This window comes from Gigantopelta aegis, chromosome 10 (assembly GCF_016097555.1).
Source record: "Gigantopelta aegis isolate Gae_Host chromosome 10, Gae_host_genome, whole genome shotgun sequence".
NCBI lineage: Eukaryota > Metazoa > Mollusca > Gastropoda > Neomphalida > Peltospiridae > Gigantopelta > Gigantopelta aegis.
The window spans coordinates 75,738,885-75,757,087 of NC_054708.1; the positions used below are offsets into that span (position 1 = coordinate 75,738,885).

Consider the following 18,203-nt stretch of genomic DNA (forward strand, 5'->3'; position numbering starts at 1 on the left):
GTCTGTCTCTCTCTGTCTGTCTGTCTGTCTGTCTGTCTGTCTGTCTCTCTCTCTCTCTCTCTCTCTCTCTCTCTCTCTCTCTCTCTCTCTCTCTCTCTCTCTCTCTCTCTCTCTCTCTCTCTCTCTATATATATATATATATATATATATATGGCTTCTCCCCAACCCCTCCCAAGACTGTCCCTACTACTAGAGAGTTTGCCCCATCCCGCGCTCCAGATATTGTTCCTACGAACGTGTAATAGACCAAATGTATAATGTATGAAACAAAAAAGGTATACTTGTATCTCTGAAACTATTTAAATAATGGACTAATGTGTTTATTATTTACTTGGGTGCAGAGAGAAAATGTACGTGTGCCTTTGTGTCAGAATATATATATATATATATATATATATATATATATATATATATATATATATATAGAGAGATAGAGAGAGAGAGAGAGAGAGAGAGAGAGAGAGAGAGAGAGAGAGAGAGAGAGAGAGAGAGACAGAGACAGAGCGAGAGAGAGAGAGAGAGAGAGAGAGAGAGAGAGAGAGAGAGAGAGAGAGAGAGAGAGAGAGAGAGAAAACCCCACAAGTGTACAATATGTACATTCTAGATTATGGTAGCCCCACTCCCATGGCTAGTGATATTCAATGTTGGGATAGTAAACAACTAATATTACAATGCCAAAGGGCTAGTGAAAACAAAAGTTGTCAAATGTTGCATTTTAGTCTTATTTTTTAAAATATGAATATCCTGTAACACACTCCCACCCCACACCCCCAATCTTAGTGTGTTTAAGCTCCATCTCCCTCTTTAGGTGACATATCCGATTATTACAATTAATTAGTAAAATTTTATTTACCAGGCCCGTAGCAAGGGGGGTGGCCAGGGAGGCCACACCCCCCCCCCCCCAATAATTTGGGCTTTTTTAGTTTTTTGATAACCTTTTACATGCTGTCACAAAAGACCAAATAGTCCCAAACGCCCCATGACCCGTGTTCAACAGACGAAAATTCGGACTGAAACGTGCGCCGATGTGCACTCCCGTCTTCTACATCGGGTTACATCGTACGACGTTCATTGTAGATACCAATTTGCTGGAGGCGGACTCCGTATGCGTGCGCAGTGCCCATCGCGCTGCTCTTATTGTTGCTCTAAATCCCGACTGAATGTAAAAGTTGTAGCGAGACTAATGTATCGAGATTAACGGCGAGAGTTAAAATAACGGCAAATAACCTTTAAATCATGCCCCGGATCCCCCAAATGCCTTCCGCGCTCGTTCACCCCCCCCCCCCCCCCCCCACCCCCCCCCCCCCCCCCCCCCCCCCCCCCCCCCCCCCCCCAATAATGTCCACCATGCTACAGGCTTGTTTACTTAAAGTAAAGTAGGACTAGTGGCGTATGTATTTAAAACAATTTTAAAGAAATAATTTCCTTTTACATGGATCATGTAAAAGGAAATTATTTCTTTAAAATTATATATATATATATATGTGTGTATGTGTACAATCTGCTTCAGCAATTACCTGCAATAAAATGGTCATCTGCCATATCTGATATTTGTTTTCCTTTCTGAAAACACTGTTTAACATGGAGAATAATATAGCATTTAACCATCTCATTCGTACATTTTCCTTTAATATGCTACATAAGTGCATCTATACAACAGGTAATTTAACCCAGGTTAAAAGCAACTTAGGTTAAATATGTGTAGTCTAGTAGAAGGCATATTGATATAGATCAGTTTTCTAACAGTCGTGATATTTGCCTGCATCTCCTTTCTCCAGCTGTATATTATACAAAATTAGTTTTGTACGTATTACTTAAATTTTAATTGCAATAACAATTCCAATACAGCACAAGACTAAACAAGAAAATATCTGCATATCCACTTTGTCTAGTTATAAAACACCAATATATATATATATATATATATATATATATATATATATATATATATATATATATATATATATATATTATTATATATAACCATTATATTCTCAGGTAAGATTTTGTGTTTTATTAATAAAAATACCATGTTAAACCCTGTTATTAAAACATTTGTATATTTGTTTGATGAGGTAACACTATATTTTAGTAGGTTATAGACTGTGACATGAAAATAACTGAGGGTAGTTATTAATTCCTCCCCTAACTTAGATTATGGGAGGCAATTTAAAATATTATTAATATTCACATACACAAGGAAGCTATATATTATTCTCCTTGAACTACTCTCAGGGGCATGACGGGTAGCTAGAGAGAGATATAGCTCCCCTTATTTGACAAAGTCTGAGGTTGGCTATATTTTATTATTGCTATTTTCTTTTCGCCAGCATTCAACCGGTAAGGAAGGCCAACATCATGAGATAATTTCACAGTCTGTAAAAACAAAATCATTTCATTATTTCAAGAAAATTGTGGGTTTTTTTTAAAGAATAAAAGAATGTATTCAGTGGAAAATTTTCACTGTTGCCATTACAACTATATAATAAGAATGACAATAATAATACTGTAATTTAAAGTTGTAAAGTAACATGTTTGCAATTGTTTAATTGTTACATTCTATTTGGAAATAAAATAATTATGTTAAATCATAAAAATAATTATCATTATCTTGAATCATGCATACAAATTTATTATTATACATACAAATTATATATTTTGTAGCCCACATCATAATTATTATAATATTAATAATTATCTTATTATTTTAAACTTGTTTATTAATATTACCTAAAAATTGCATCAACAAAAATTGTATTCTGCCCAACCTGCCTCTAGTCAGGTCTCGACATATAAGATACACGGAAACACGTCGGCAATAAATATAGATTGTACTAATTCAGATTCCCGTTGTTCGTTTCTCTTATATGACAACCCGAGCAGCTATAATACTCATAAGACATGCTGCAGCTATGTGTTAGCTACAGAAAATAAATGACGATATGCAAGGCATGCAAAAAGTTAATATGATAACTTTATTCTATGTAAAACAGTAATCACTATGGCTTTGCTTCACCCCCAAAGACCCGGATGATCGGTAACTAGGCCGTGTGACGTCACGCCGGTTCCGAGAATTATCATGTTTTTGTTTTTATTAACTCTAAAATTACGCGTTTTTCATTTGTTAAAGTGTCAGTATGTGTTGGTGGTCCGGGTATGCATCTTTCCAACACACAAGGCTCTTGTTTGAGTTGACCCTACCTTTAATGAAAAGCGAAATTGAACCAGAGGTTTGCCTCCTGTATCAAACAGCTGATAAACGAAGAAGCCGTGTCGAACAAAGACTATAGGAGAAGTCTTTTACTGACACAAACCCATTGTGTAATCAATAAAAAAAAGTTTGTTTTATTTAACGACGCCACTAGAGCACCTTGATTTTTTATGTTATCATCGGCTATTGGACGTCGAACATATGGTCATTCTGACAGTTTTTTAGAGGAAACCTGCTGTCGCCACATAGGCTACTCTTTTACGACAGGCAGCAAGGGATCTTTTATTTGCGCTTCCCACAGGCAGGATAGCACAAACCATGGCTTTTGTTGAACCAGTTATGGATCACTGGTCGGTGCAAGTGGTTTACACCTACCCATTGAGCCTTGCGGAGAACTCACTCAGGGTTTGGAGTCGGTATCTGGATTAAAAATACCATGCCTCGACTGGGATCCGAACCCATTACCTACCAGCCTGTAGACCGTGGCCTAACCACTACGCCACCGAGGCCGGTCCTGAGTAATCAATAGTGCAGGGGTGGCAACACTTCATATCCGGGTGGTGACATTTTACACCAGAGTGGATAACACGGCACGCACTCACCAGTGTCTTCAATCTAATTAAAATTAGCTCCACTATTACATGTGGATCTAACAGCAGCCAGTTGGAGCTCATGTCCACCAATCAAAACCTTACTTACAGAATCATGCCAGTGATTTGAAAATAACTTGAAAACATTCCGAATTATCCTGAGGGTATACGATGTTTCATGTGAATTACGAATGCCTTATTTAGACCAGTAGAATTAATTTTAATCGAATTGCTAACAACACTGCGTAGTCTCCAATGTCCAGGTAACATTTCGTCTGTAAATAATAATTTAAATATTGACCAATCACACTTCGCCTTTTATAACATTATTTGGGAACATACAAATTTGAAAAATATCGGGCGAGTCTATTTCAGTGGCCGCAGTACAGCGAACCATACCAATGCGTACGGGGTGGGCTATCAGTCTTCAATTTTACATCAAAAATTATTTATTTATTTATAAAAAAACCCCAACCTAAATCAGTCTTCAGTTTTACATTACAAATTATTTATTTTATAAAATAAAACATGTTTTAAGGCATTCGTAATTCACACGAAACATGTCGTATACCCTCAGGATAATTCGGAATGTTTTCAAATTATTTTTAAATCACTGGCATGATTCTGCAAGTAAGATTGCAGTGTCTTTTAAAAGTTTTAAAACAAGTTCAATTACACGACCGGGCAAAGTGAGCCCAAACTTCGCTCTGACCAGACAGATAATTATCTTATTATTTTAAACTTGTTAAAATTTATAATTGATATTACCTAAAAATTGCATCAACCAAAATTGTATTCTGCCCAACCTGCAAGCCTGGAAATAAGTGTCCGGTCACGGTCATTGTCCGGTACGTATTTGTGATTTGTCACGATTTGACAGTCGCGTATTTAATATTAGCGGTCATCTTGTCCGGCACAAAAACTGCTATTTTTATTTTGTCTTAGCCGATTTCTCTATATTTTGAGAAAAAAAAGAGAGGCATATTTTGAATATTTTCCGACTAGTGTGCACGTGCACGAAGCTTACATTAGTTTTTATGGTAACTAAATACAAACGAGAAGGCATTTACGTTTTCCACGAGAAAAAACAACACACAAATTGTTTTTGTCTATTAATAGACACGCCTAATGACCTCACCTCGGCGAATCATTGGTTCAATGGTTGACACAAACGGCGTGATAATTATAAGCGTCTTTTAGCACTAAAGTTTACCTTTAAAATTAACTGACAATTAATTGATTCCGATTATAATTATTTAATGGAATGTTATTGTACCTCTAAAACGGAACGGTCACACATCGGTCATTATTAATATTATTTTGGGGGAAGAGACACCTCAACCGATTACTACAGCTGGTGTCTATTAATAGAGCGGGGCCGCGTTGCACACCAAAAAACCCACTGTGAACGCTACGCATTTCTGCTCAACTATGCACAACGAATAGATCTGCACGCAAACATATTTAAATACAAGGAAGAAAACACCCAAACGTACTACTAAAAAATTTATAACTTTTATTTCCTTGACGAATTGGCAGAAATCGCGTCTCGCGAAATATGTCTGCTGCACTTACGCTGCTTATACGGAACGCGGGTCCGATCAGAAAATCGTTAATCGGCAAATGTGTTCCGAGTGACCCGAATAGCCGACAGCACGAAATTTTTGCCCCCCCCCCCCCCCCCCCCCCGAGCGAAGTTAATTATGTCAGTAAATAACATAAAATAACAAATCAACAGAACACGTCTTATACTTTATACGGGTCAATATATATTTAAAAATAATAACAATAAAACATGAAACCGAGAATATAGTGACGTCATCGCCCGTGCATGCACAACGGATATCACGTGGTGTCCGTAAAGGTAAAGAATTTAGAATGTCGAAAAAGATAACATCTTTTTTTGATAAAACTACAAGTGTAGCAAGTACAAGTAGTAGTACGTGTGATACTAATGTCGGTAGCGAAACATCAGATTCATCCCCACAAATTACCAGCATTACAAAGAAGCAGGTTAGAACTCTACGATCAACAACGTTGCAAAAATGGATAAATGACGACTTGGTAAAAACTAATGCATCCGTTTGGTTAAAACACGAAACAAATTCTAAAGGTGAGGTGACCGTAATGAGGTGTGTCGTCTGCACACAGTTTGAGAAAGAGATACGGTGTAGTAGAGATTTCACTGACGTTTGGATAAGAGGGTCTACAAACATGCGCTTATCAAATGCTAGAGACCATTCTTCAACAAACTACCATAAACATGCATACAAACTTTACGTCAAGGACATGAACGCTAGGGGTGAATGTGTTGAACATCTTCACAATGTATTTGAACCAGACCCCCAACAACAAACGCTTGGTGACAGCTTTTGTAGTATGACTAAAGTACAAGAACTTCAACAAATAAAAAAATTTGAAATAGCATATTTTATTGCCAAAAAAGAGCTCCCATTCTCTGTGTATGAAGATTTGATTAAACTGGAAACTTACCATGGTGTAGATATAGGTGATCAAGCTTACACTAACCGTAAACAATGTGCAGAATTTGTGGACATTCATGGACAGTTTATAGCATCAAAGCTGCATGATGATCTTTCAAAAGCCAAATTCTATAGTGTTTTAACAGATGGGAGCACAGACAAGTCTGTTACAGAAAAGGAAGTTGTATATGTACTGTATTTTGATCCTTATTCTAAAAATGATGAAATTGAAGTGAAGCTTTCATTTCTTTACCTAAAAGATGTCAAAAAGGGAGATGCACCTGGAATACTTGGTGCAATTGAGGAGAGTTTTCACTCACTGGGTATCATGCCAAGTGAACTTTATTCAAAGCTTATTGGTTTTGGTGCTGATGGTGCATCAGTCAACAGTGGTAATAAAAGTGGAGTAAAAGCACTTCTGGAACAAAAAGCACCATGGCTAATATATACATGGTGTGTGGCTCACAAATTAGAATTGGCCCTGAAAGATGCCTTAAATACTACCGTATTTCAAAAGGTGGACAATATGCTGCTGAGGTTGTATTACCTTTACCATAAATCTCCCAAAAAACTACAGGAACTGAAAACTTTGCACAATTTAGTCAAAGATACATTTGAATTTGAAGAGGGCTCTCTGAAACCAAAACGTGCTTGTGGTACAAGGTGGATTTCTTTCAAGTTGTCAGCACTGCGGATGGTCCTGGATAAATATGGTGTTTACATGCAACATCTACAGCACTTAGCTGGTGACAAAAAATGTAAAGATCATAAAAAGATATGTGGTTATCTGTGTGAGTGGAATTCTAGTCGCATGCTTTTGTATGTTGCATTCTTTATTGATGTCCTGAAACCAGCAGCTATATTGTCCAAAGCATTTCAAGAAGATGTTATTGACAGTGTTGGAGTTCTACATAATATCAAGTGTTCTGAAGAATCTCTTGATCAATTGTTAACTAGGTCTTTTGAGGATCTTCCTGCTGTTAAATTTCTGTTTGGAAAGTTACAAAAGACTGATTCAGTGTACACTTATCAGGGGATAGAATTCACTAAAACAAGTTTTCTGAAGGCCACTGAAGATGTAAAATCAGCAAAGAATACCATTATAAATGCTGTACACTGTGCCATGGATTCCAGACTAAAGGGTGCCAGCAGTATACAGCTGAATAATGTTGCCACTATATTAAACACTGAACACTGGAAATCAAATGTTGATGTGGCAGGTGTAGACTTTACGGATGTCAATGTTACTGAACTGATAGAGAACTTTCAGCCTGTATTGCTGAAACAAGGATTTTCTCCAGATGCCTCTCCTCAAAATATTCTAGAGGAATGGCACGACATGGTCAGGTACACACTGGACTTTTTACAGCCACATAAAAGTTGTTACAAAAAAACCTGGAAAATTTTGTTTAACTGCTCTAAGTCCACTAAGTGGAAGAATATACTGACTTTCATTGAACTTTTGTTTTCTGTACCAGTTTGTAATGCAAAACTTGAGAGAATGTTTTCTCGCTTAAAAAGAACAAAGAGTCATAGCAGGTGTTCTTTAGGTGAGGACAGGTTAACAAATATCCTACGAATTGTTGAGGAAGGTCCCCCACTGGGATCATTTGATGTAAGCCCTGTAGTTCATCTGTGGAACCAGGTGAAAAGGAGGAGACCAAATCAGAAGAAAAGGCAAATGTACAAAAAGAGACCCCCAAAAGTAAAATACCAGAAACTAGAAACTGAAAGAAAGGAGATTAGTGGATCTGATTCGGAGTCTGGTGACACAAGTGAAAGTTTTAGTGATAATGAAAATGTATTCTGTTTATCTGACAGTAGTGACAGTTCAACATTTGAAGGTTTCCTGCCTACGGATATATAACATGAACGATATCATAAACTAGAAACCGAAATCAGATACAAGTCAAAGTTATGCTGACAACATTGTTTCTTATCTGATTCTGACAACAGTGGCTGCTTAAGATTTGAAGGTTTCTTACCAAAGTGATATTGGCAGTTGTTGATCTGAATACAATAACAATGACCATATAAGTAATTTATCAGTCATACTATAATTTCATGCATTTATTAATATTACAGGATTAATAAAAGATAAATAACATTCTAAAATTTGTAATAATTGCTTTCGATATTTACACACTGGCATGCAATTTGGTGACAGGTACATTTTAATTTGTGACAGGCACAAACTGACTGATATAGGACAGCTTGACAGGCACGGTCCAAATAATTATTTCCAGGCCTGAACCTGCCTCTAGTCAGGTCTCGACATATAAGATATACGGAAACACGTCGGCAATAAATATAGATTGTACTAATTCAGATTCCCGTTATTCGTTTCTCTTATATGACAACCCATGCAACTATAATACTCATAAGACATGCTGCAGCTATGTGTTAGCTACAGAAAATAAATGACAATATGCAAGACATGCAAAAAGTTAATATGATAACTTTATTCTATGTAAAACAGTAATCACTATGGCTTTGCTTCACCCCCAAATACCCGGATGATCGGTAACTAGGTCGTGTGACGTCACGCCGGTTCCGAGAATTATCATGTGGGTTTTTTATTAACCCTAAAATTACGCGTTTTTCATTTGTTAAAATGTCAGCATGTGTTGGTGGTCCGGGTATTTGTTTGAGCTGACCCTACCTTTTATGAAAAGCGAAATTGAACCAGAGGTTTGCCTCCTGTATCAAACAGCTGATAAACGAAGAAGCCGCGTCGAACAAAGAATTGAGGAGAAGTCGTTTACCGAAACAAACCCATTGTGTAATCAATAGTGCAGGGGTGGCAACACTTCATATCCGGGTGGTGACATTTTACACAAGAGTGGATAACACGGCACGCACTCACCAGTCTCTTTTTAAAGTTTTAAAACAAGTCCAATTACATTGATCCAGGGCTCACGCGACCGGGCGAAGTGAGCCCAAACTTCGTTCTGACCAGCCTTACTTCGCCGTGCCAGTCACAGTAAGGCGAAATCTGTGTCGCCTTTAAAAATAAAATAGTCATCACATGCAGTGTACACATTACGGATGGATGATGAAGAACTTGAGGAACACCTATTCATAGTTAATAACTGAGTGTGAAGTGTCTGAGAGTTTGAAGAGAGACTGGCGCCACAAAATCATGCGACAGGCTCACAGATACCGGTAGACTGTCTAGCTCAGACAACACCCGTGTCTGGCACTAATAATTGGCTTAAACGTGCTACTGACTGTTGAAGCGAATTGTCAGGCGAATGTGCTGGAAATTGTACAAGGATGAGGATCTAGACTATGGCGAATGATTTTTATTTTTTTAGGGAGTTTGGGTTATGCTCCACCGGAAAATGCATTGAAAAGAAATTATTCGTTTGGATCAATTTGGTCGATGTTTGTACATTTGCGGGCGATTCGGTGCCATAGATTCGAGTCCCAGAAACGGCATGGGACAATTTGTGAGGCCAGAAAGGATTTAATTATCTTCTGCGCCAGTGCATTAATATCTATATATGTAACAGTCAAACCCGACATACATACATATATAGATATTCATACATCAATACATACTAGCCAGTGCCAGGTTTGCACACGGTTTCATGCACGTAAGCGGAATCGACCGCGTAGCTTGTAGGCATATGGTTAAGTTAATTAGCATTCTTTATTAAGGATATCTCGAGGCTGCAAGTTGCGGGCGATTCGGTGCCACAGGTTCGAATCCCATCAACGGCATGAGACAATTTGTAGGGTCAGAAAGGATTTAAAGGGACATTCCTGAGTTTGCTGCATTGTAAGATGTTTCCGACTAATAAAATATGTCTACGATTAAACTTACATATTAAATATATTATCTTGTTTGGAATATCAGTGTCTATATATTATTCAGTGTGTTTCTGGTCGTCTGAATATTTCTAAGAAGCCCAAACTGGATTTTGTCTTCAAATAATTTCGTACGTACGAAAAAACAACAACCGTTTTTATGAAATAAAATGAAATTTAACCTAGTACAAATATTAGAACGATCAGAAACACGTTTACTATACAGCCACTAATATTTGATGCAGAAAAATATATTTGATATGTAATTACAATCGTTAAAAAGTCTCTGTTAGTCGATAACATCTTAAAAATTGCAGCAATCTCAGGAATGTCCCTTTACATATTCCATGCGCCATTGCGTTAATATCTATGTATGTAATAGTCAAACCTAAGATACATACAATATATAGGTATATTCATACATCAACACACACACACAAACACACACACACACACACACACACACACACGCACGCACAGAGCGAGAGGGACAGAGAGATAGACAGATGGAAATGAAAGAAGGAAATGTTTTATTTAACGACGCACTCAACACATTTTATTTACGGTTATATGACGTCATACATATGGTTAAGGACCATACAGATATAAGAGAGGAAACTCGCTGTCGCCACTTCATGGGCTACGCTTTTCGATTAGCAGCAAGGGATCTTTTATATGCACCATCACACAGACAGAATAGTATATACCACAGTCTTTGTTACACCAATTGTGGAGCACTGGCTGAATAGATAGACAGAGAGTGTGAGAGACAGAAACATAGAGGAAGACAAAGAGAGAGAGAGAGAGCGAGAGAGAGAGAGAGAGAGAGAGAGAGAGAGAGACGGACACACACACACACACACACACAGAGAGAGAGAGAGAGAGAGAGAGAGAGAGAGAGAGAGAGAGAGAGAGAGAGAGGTTCATAACTCGGTTTTCGATGAACCAGTCGTGGAGCACTGGCTGGAATAAAACACCCTAGTACATGAAGTTGGATCGATCCTGCTAGCCAGGGATCCTCAGGCAAGTGATCTATGCCCCGCTTCCCACTTCTCTAGACAACAGGATGAAAGTTCCACCAGTTATCATTTGGGATTAAAGATGTATTCTCGTCAACGGTTATTGTCAACTGTTCTCATACACTATACACATGTCGCCAGGTTTTTAATTCTTTACAACACTAGACAGTGGAATATTATTGACCAAAAAAAAAAAAAAAAAAAAAAAAAAAAAGAATGAAAGAATGAAAGAATGAAAGAAAGAAGACAGAACTTTCTGTTCTCCATAACAGCAATATATAAAATGTGATGAAGTAACACATTAAAAATGAACCGAAAGCCATAAACGTTTTGAAAACTCAACAGAAAAGCAACCATCAAATGATTCCGTTAACTAACATTCAGAAACATCTCATGACATAATATTATTGAGATATCAAATATACATTTAAATAAATAAATAAAATAAATATTAAAACAATTATAATAAACAAACCCACCACCACCAACAACAAAAATCAAACAAAGAAGGTAACATGACATTTAAAAAAAATATATAATGCAGAGTATTGAATTTAATTACAAAGTTATAAAATAGATTTAAAATTCAGACGAATAGACATCATAATTAGATTCTGGTCTGTTGGGTTTTATGTAAAATAAATGGATTTATACCTGTATTTTTGTGTGGTTGTTTAGAGGCCATACATAAGCATAGCCCGTAGAAGATATTATGTACAAAGTTATTTTGAAATTAGACCTTTAAATAAGACAATTTCGCAAATGGACAAGACAATTTTATAACTGGACAACATAATTTTGCATTTGGACATTTTCACAATTGGACATCAGAATAGGGAATAAGGCTGCGCACCGTGAAATAGTCTACATGCCAGTCAATATGCGAGGTTATACTTTTCTTCTTCAAAAGATTATGTACTACATAATACTATATTACCAGGACTGCACGTCTTTGTTATGCTGTTTTTGCTCATAATATCTAGAACATAAGACGGTAAAAATACTATATCTCTGCAACAGTAAAGTATTTTCGTTGATTTTGACGTATTTCAGCACTACTATTGATTGGGTATCGTAATTTGCAAGACCCAAAATTAAAATACAATGAAAAGACATAAACAATAAGACAAACACAAACACTTGTCATACTTCGATACTTCGTTAACATCACTTATGTTTTACACGACCATATGATATTTTAAAACATATTATATAAGGTTAAATTATCTGTATTTTTATTCTCTGGCATAATACACGTATCGTTGAAAAATGTTGAAATAAATTCTAAACTGAATAAGTTATTTATTTTTCATTTCACATACACGAAGACTACAAAAAAGCTCCCCATGATATTCGTCCTGCATATTTTATATCCATATCAAATAAGAATCGTCCCAGATAGTGTCCATCCATTGTTTTAATACAATTTGCTAAAACAAAATATTCTAAAGTCTTTTAACCTAAGAAAGCTGGTGCCAAACGGCCAATGAACACGCAAGTTGATTCAATCCGTGGGAACAGTAGGAAATCGCGAAAATTCCAATGAATTTTGCGCGTGTGTATAAAAAGTAACCTTTTCATATTTGTGTCTCGTTCTTATAGGCGAGATAAATTATAGATAAAAATGTGGTCACTTGGTTCACCGTTTCGTGGGAATGAAACAAGACGTGTGATATTTACACCCGCCAAAAATGGACAGACTAGCACATTTCTTTACCGGTGAAACTCACGCAACGTGACGAAATATTAAACATGAAACGTGTTAATTTATGTTTAATATACATATATTTCTCTTCTCACGTCGTTCATTTCACCTAATCAGATATAGGTATTTTTGAATTGTTTCACTGAGGTCAGAATTTTGAATTAGAATGTTTTAAAATGTTAAAGATAACAATCGATACTCACGCATCCATTAATTAATAAATTTATTTATTTATTTTGTTTGTATTATTTATTTATTTATTAATTTATTTTATTTATTTATTTCTGTTTGTTTTACTTATTAGGTTTTAAAATGTAACGCTATAGTAATTATGCTATTTAAAAGATTTAAAGAATATTTTTACCAGCAACTGCTGATGAAATACAAGTTTATCAGATATAAATAATAAGTAGTATCTGTACATATAAACACTGTCAAATATTAAATACACTACTAAGAACTTCAGTTGGTTTTACTCTTTTTAAGATTCATATACCTATAGGTAGTACTAAACCAAATAACTTCCGGCTGGGTAAAAGTTCGAGGTGCTTTTGATAGAGAAGTGAACACCACAAGTCCTGTGATTGGTTGTAAAAACAAATAGTTTCATCTGGGCCAAAAATATATGCAATTTTATTTCATCTAGTACCACTGTGTCAAGTAGCCTTGAGTTTGAAACATGTATGGGATACATGTAAAAAGAACTACTCGACTTTTATGCGGAACTAGGGTAGTCATAGATGCTACCCGTTATCTCAGAAATGAGTAGCTTAACCCCAAATTTTTTCTGATTCACTTTAAGGGTAAGGGTTGGTAGTATTTATATCCGCGGCGTTTATGTCCGTGGATACGCTGCAGGTATGAATTTTAGCCACGTATGTTACTTTTGTCGTCTATGGGATTTGATTTGATAGTATACACCCTTTAGATATAACCCTAGCGCCACTTGCAAATATCAGTGCGCTGGATTTAGACACCACAGATTTTGGCAATTTCCGGTTATTAGTATGTTTGTAAAGAGTTTAAAACATTATTTAAAAAAAATATATATGTTATTTTAATTGTATTCGTGTCTGTAAAAAAAATAACCTCACATCAATAATAATTATTAATCTGTGATGCCATTTAAAATAGTCACTGAGTATTTTATAATTAAACATAAGTACACAAACTGAAAATAGATGACGTTATTAGAAACATCGTGTGCGTGCGTGCGTGCGTGCGTATGTGTTTGTGTTTGTGTGTGTATGTGTGAGTGTATGTATGTGAGAGAGACGGGGGTCTCAACTCAAAGGAGAATTTAAGGGGAGACGCATCAACACCCCCCCCCCCCTCCCATTTGTGTGGCGAACTACACCCTAGATTAATTATTTCTGCTGTCATTGACTAATATTACTACCGATATTCTTTTGAGCACGTATCCCACACCCCTTTCAAAATCTTGGATCCACCCCCGTAAATAACTGATGTTTGCTCAGACAAGGAAACATTAACCCTGTAAATGGTCCTTTAACAGCCGCGTACTGATATGCATGCAGTGGGCTGTATCTAGTGGAGGAGACAAGGGACGCAGTTGTCATAACCCCGAAAAATATGAAAAACTTATCTCTTTATGTTAGTTTAAAGCGCCCTTTTTGACTAGCTGAAAAAGTTAAAGTTTGTTTTGTTTAACGACACCACTAGAGCACATTGATTTTAATCATCGACTATTGGATGTCAAACATTTGGTAATTCTGACATATATTGTTAGAAAAGAAACCCGCTACATTTTTTCATTAGTAGCAAGGGATCTTTTATATGCACCATCCAACAGACAGGATCGCACATACCACTGCCTTTGATATACCAGTCGTGGTGCACTGACTGGAACAAGAAATAGTCCAATGAGCCCACGGACTGGGATCGATACCACACCGACCGCGCATCAGGCGAGCGTTTTACCACTGGGCTACGTCCCGCCCCGACTAGTTGAAAAAGACAATTACATATATATATTTTTTACTGCCCACTCCCCTGTTTTACGTAACTGGCCCTCACCTAATTATGTTAGCTAAACAGGTCTGCCCTGATTCAGCCAGGCAGGGCTCTGTAACGGGCTCGCGTGCCGGGTCTGGGAAAGCGAAAGGAGTATCGCCGTGGGAGAGATGGTTAACTGTTGGGGCGGTTTCTACCCGGTTGAAACTGAAACGAAACGCCGCGGCAATTATCCAGTGCGACTTACATTTTTAAAATTCCGAACACAAACAACGCAAATCTGTACATCGTTTCAGGAACTACTGTATATTATTACGTGTGGGTTTTTTAAGAGAGAGAGAGAGAGAGAGAGAGAGAGAGAGAGAGAGAGAGAGAGAGAGAGAGAGAGAGAGAGAGAGAGAGAGAGAGAGAGAGAGAGAGAGAGAGAAGAAAGGAAGATACAGATAGAAAGATAGACGGACGGAGAGAAAAACAGAGAAAAAGACACAGAGAAAGAGAAACTGGGGGGGGGGGGGGGGAGGGACATAGATGCCATATAAGTATAACATACATGCGCATTTCTACCATGAAATGAAAATAGCAAAAACTGAAACAATATAAACAATAACAACAGCAAAACAAGAAATTCCAAAACACCCCCAAAACCACAAACCCCCCACAAACAAATAAACAATAAACAAACAAATACAATTCAACAACAAAAAAACCTCTAATAAACAACAACAACAACAACAACAACAACACACAGCAACAAAAGAAACAAAAGAACATGTATGAGTGTATGTGTGTGCGTGTGAGTATGCGCTATTTTCGTTATATTTCACACCACTTTTCAAACCAACTAATACCTGTACAGTTATGTTGTTTTCAAAACAAAATTCTTTTGCGCCATGTTTAATTGTTTAAAAAGAGCATCTTCACCTAGTTTGATTTCTAAAGATTCAAGTCCCCGCCTGGTATCTGTGACTAAAATACTCTTTTGATGTCGACAATGAAACAGCAAATAATAGACCGCGGTTATGTCGTCTGTGTTGAAATTGTCGAAACTCAATACAGGTAAATTAGGAGATATCACCTTCTTAGCACCTGCACGCTTTGTAGAAAAATATAAAACTTTGCGATTATTGTTTGGGCTGTTCCAAAAACAGCCATGTATAAGGGGGTAAGCGAGAGAGAGAGAGAGAGAGAGAGAGAGAGAGAGAGAGAGAGAGAGAGAGAGAGAGAGAGAGAGAGAGAGAGAGAGAGAGAGAGGAGACTTAGACACACAGAGAAGATGGATGAACAAATACTTTTGGGAGGGAGGGGGAGGGAGGAAGAAAATATAGGGGAAAAGAGCTTGAAGATATAGACAGAAAGATAGAGAAAAAGTAAGAGAAAGAGGGAGTAGGAGAGGGAAAGAGAGACTGAGATATAACGAGAAAAAGAGAGAAAGATAAAGAGATTAAGAGATTTGAAACAGAGAAAAAGCTAGAAAGAAAGAAAGAGAGAGAGAGAGAGAGAGAGAGAGAGAGAGAGAGAGAGAGAGAGAGAGAGAGAGAAAGAAGGAGGAGACTAAGACACAGAGAAGATGGATGAACAAATACTTTTGGCGCCCATATTGGCACAGACTATGAAAGTGGCAATCCTCTAACAGACGGTATTGGAACCATTTATCGTGGTCAAGACCAGCTCCCCTCTGTAGGCAAGGTCCCCAACAGTGAGACATGGCTGCATACGCTCAACTCTCTTTCATAACATCTTTTGGAATCGGTCTTGTGTAGAAATATTGAATATGCTAATGACATAACGCTAGTCATCTTGTATGTTACGGTTGTTATTACACACTTTTTAACATTTTATATTCTTTGGGTGTATTATTGACAAGTAGATTATCACAAGATATCGTCAGTTTTCTCAACAGAAAATAGAAAGTGAAAGAAAAAATGGAAAGAAAAACAAATAACACAAAAACCTAACAAAAACATCTAACTATTAATACTAATTTTAAATTTCATAGATTTTAAATTGCATGTCATTCCATGTTTATAGCATCAGTTGTATGCTCGTCTGTTGTAAAATTGTCGGTTATTCAATAACACATGTTCTACAAAAGCACACAGAAAGGAAATTTAGTTTGTTATGATAAGCAATGGACCATATAAAAAGGAACAAGGAAACACAAAAACAACTCCACACAAATTTAAATGAAACCCAACGTTAATATTCTGTTATTCAAAATTTAAAACTTATTGTGCATATAAAATAAATTGTCATTAATGCACATTGATAATGATATTAATAATTATTATTATTAAAAAAAAAAAAAAATTTTTTTTATGATAATAATAATTTTAAGGGAAGAAAAGAAGAAGAAGAAGACGAAGAAGAAGAATATGATGATGATGATGACATTAAAGTAATGATTATTATTATGATCATTATTTATTTGCTTATAATATAACACTAATAATGACGAAGAAAAAGTCGATGATGATAATCATAATAATGAAAATAAAAATTATAACTTTAATACAAAGACGTTCTTGCACCCCTACTCCATTTCATATAAACTTTTTTTCCAGTGTTAATATAATTTTTAAATATAATTTTTTAGCACTTATAACAATAATCTTACTTGGGGGATGACAGTCAAAACTGTACGACCTATCCATCGTGGACCGCTCTGTTCGTCTAAGACCAAAGACGCCGCTCGACAGGTGAGTCTCAGGTATTAGTCCGCCGGCTTGTTAATTGGCTACGACTCGGAAGGCTATAGCCATCCCTTATATAACATTTGAAAATCTCGATCGCGGGCTTTGCCTCATTGAATTCTTTTATGTAGTTTTTTTTGTCTTTTATTATTGAATGAATGTTTTTTTTATGTGTGTGCGTGAACTACCGCTAGTTGTTATTTGATAGCGGAGCTATCTTTTACATCTGTTCTGAGTGTAAAAGCTAATTTCGATTACCGATACAGAGTATATGAGCTTGATGATGTATGAACTTGTATTTTACATTTACTGGTGACAGATACACCAGTTGGTAAAGAAAAAAACGCATCAGAGTCGACCCCTTTCTGGTTAACTGTGTCACTTAATTTAACACCCATTATGTTAGACGTTTCATTATAAACAACTCCTGTTATAATAACTACTCTATTTTAATTAATATCTATTTATCTTAACTATGTCAGCTAAAACCTTTATGTTAACTAGTTTCTTTGAAGTAACTCCCGTTTTTTAACTACTTCAGTTGAATAAACATCTATTTATCTTATTGTTTCAGTATTTCAGTTGAATTAAGTCGCTCTAGCTATTTCTGTTAAATTAACCTCCTTTTGGTTAATTATGTCAGCTAAAGTAACTCCCATTAAATTCGTTTTTCCAGTTGAATTAATTTGTGTTAAACATTTGAACTGAATTAACTCTC

The 18,203-nt window shown here is 36.4% G+C and overlaps 1 protein-coding gene across 1 annotated transcript in view; it reads right to left on the reverse strand.

Annotated features, from left to right (window-relative positions):
* LOC121382767 (nuclear receptor subfamily 5 group A member 2-like) overlaps positions 1-17,510 on the reverse strand; it is a 220,271-nt gene extending 202,761 nt beyond the window's left edge. The window contains exon 1 of the mRNA XM_041512349.1: positions 17,410-17,510. Coding sequence (XP_041368283.1) covers positions 17,410-17,446 — 37 coding nt within the window. The 5' untranslated portion in view covers positions 17,447-17,510. The remainder of the gene's footprint in view (positions 1-17,409) is intronic.
* Positions 17,511-18,203: the final 693 nt, after the last annotated feature.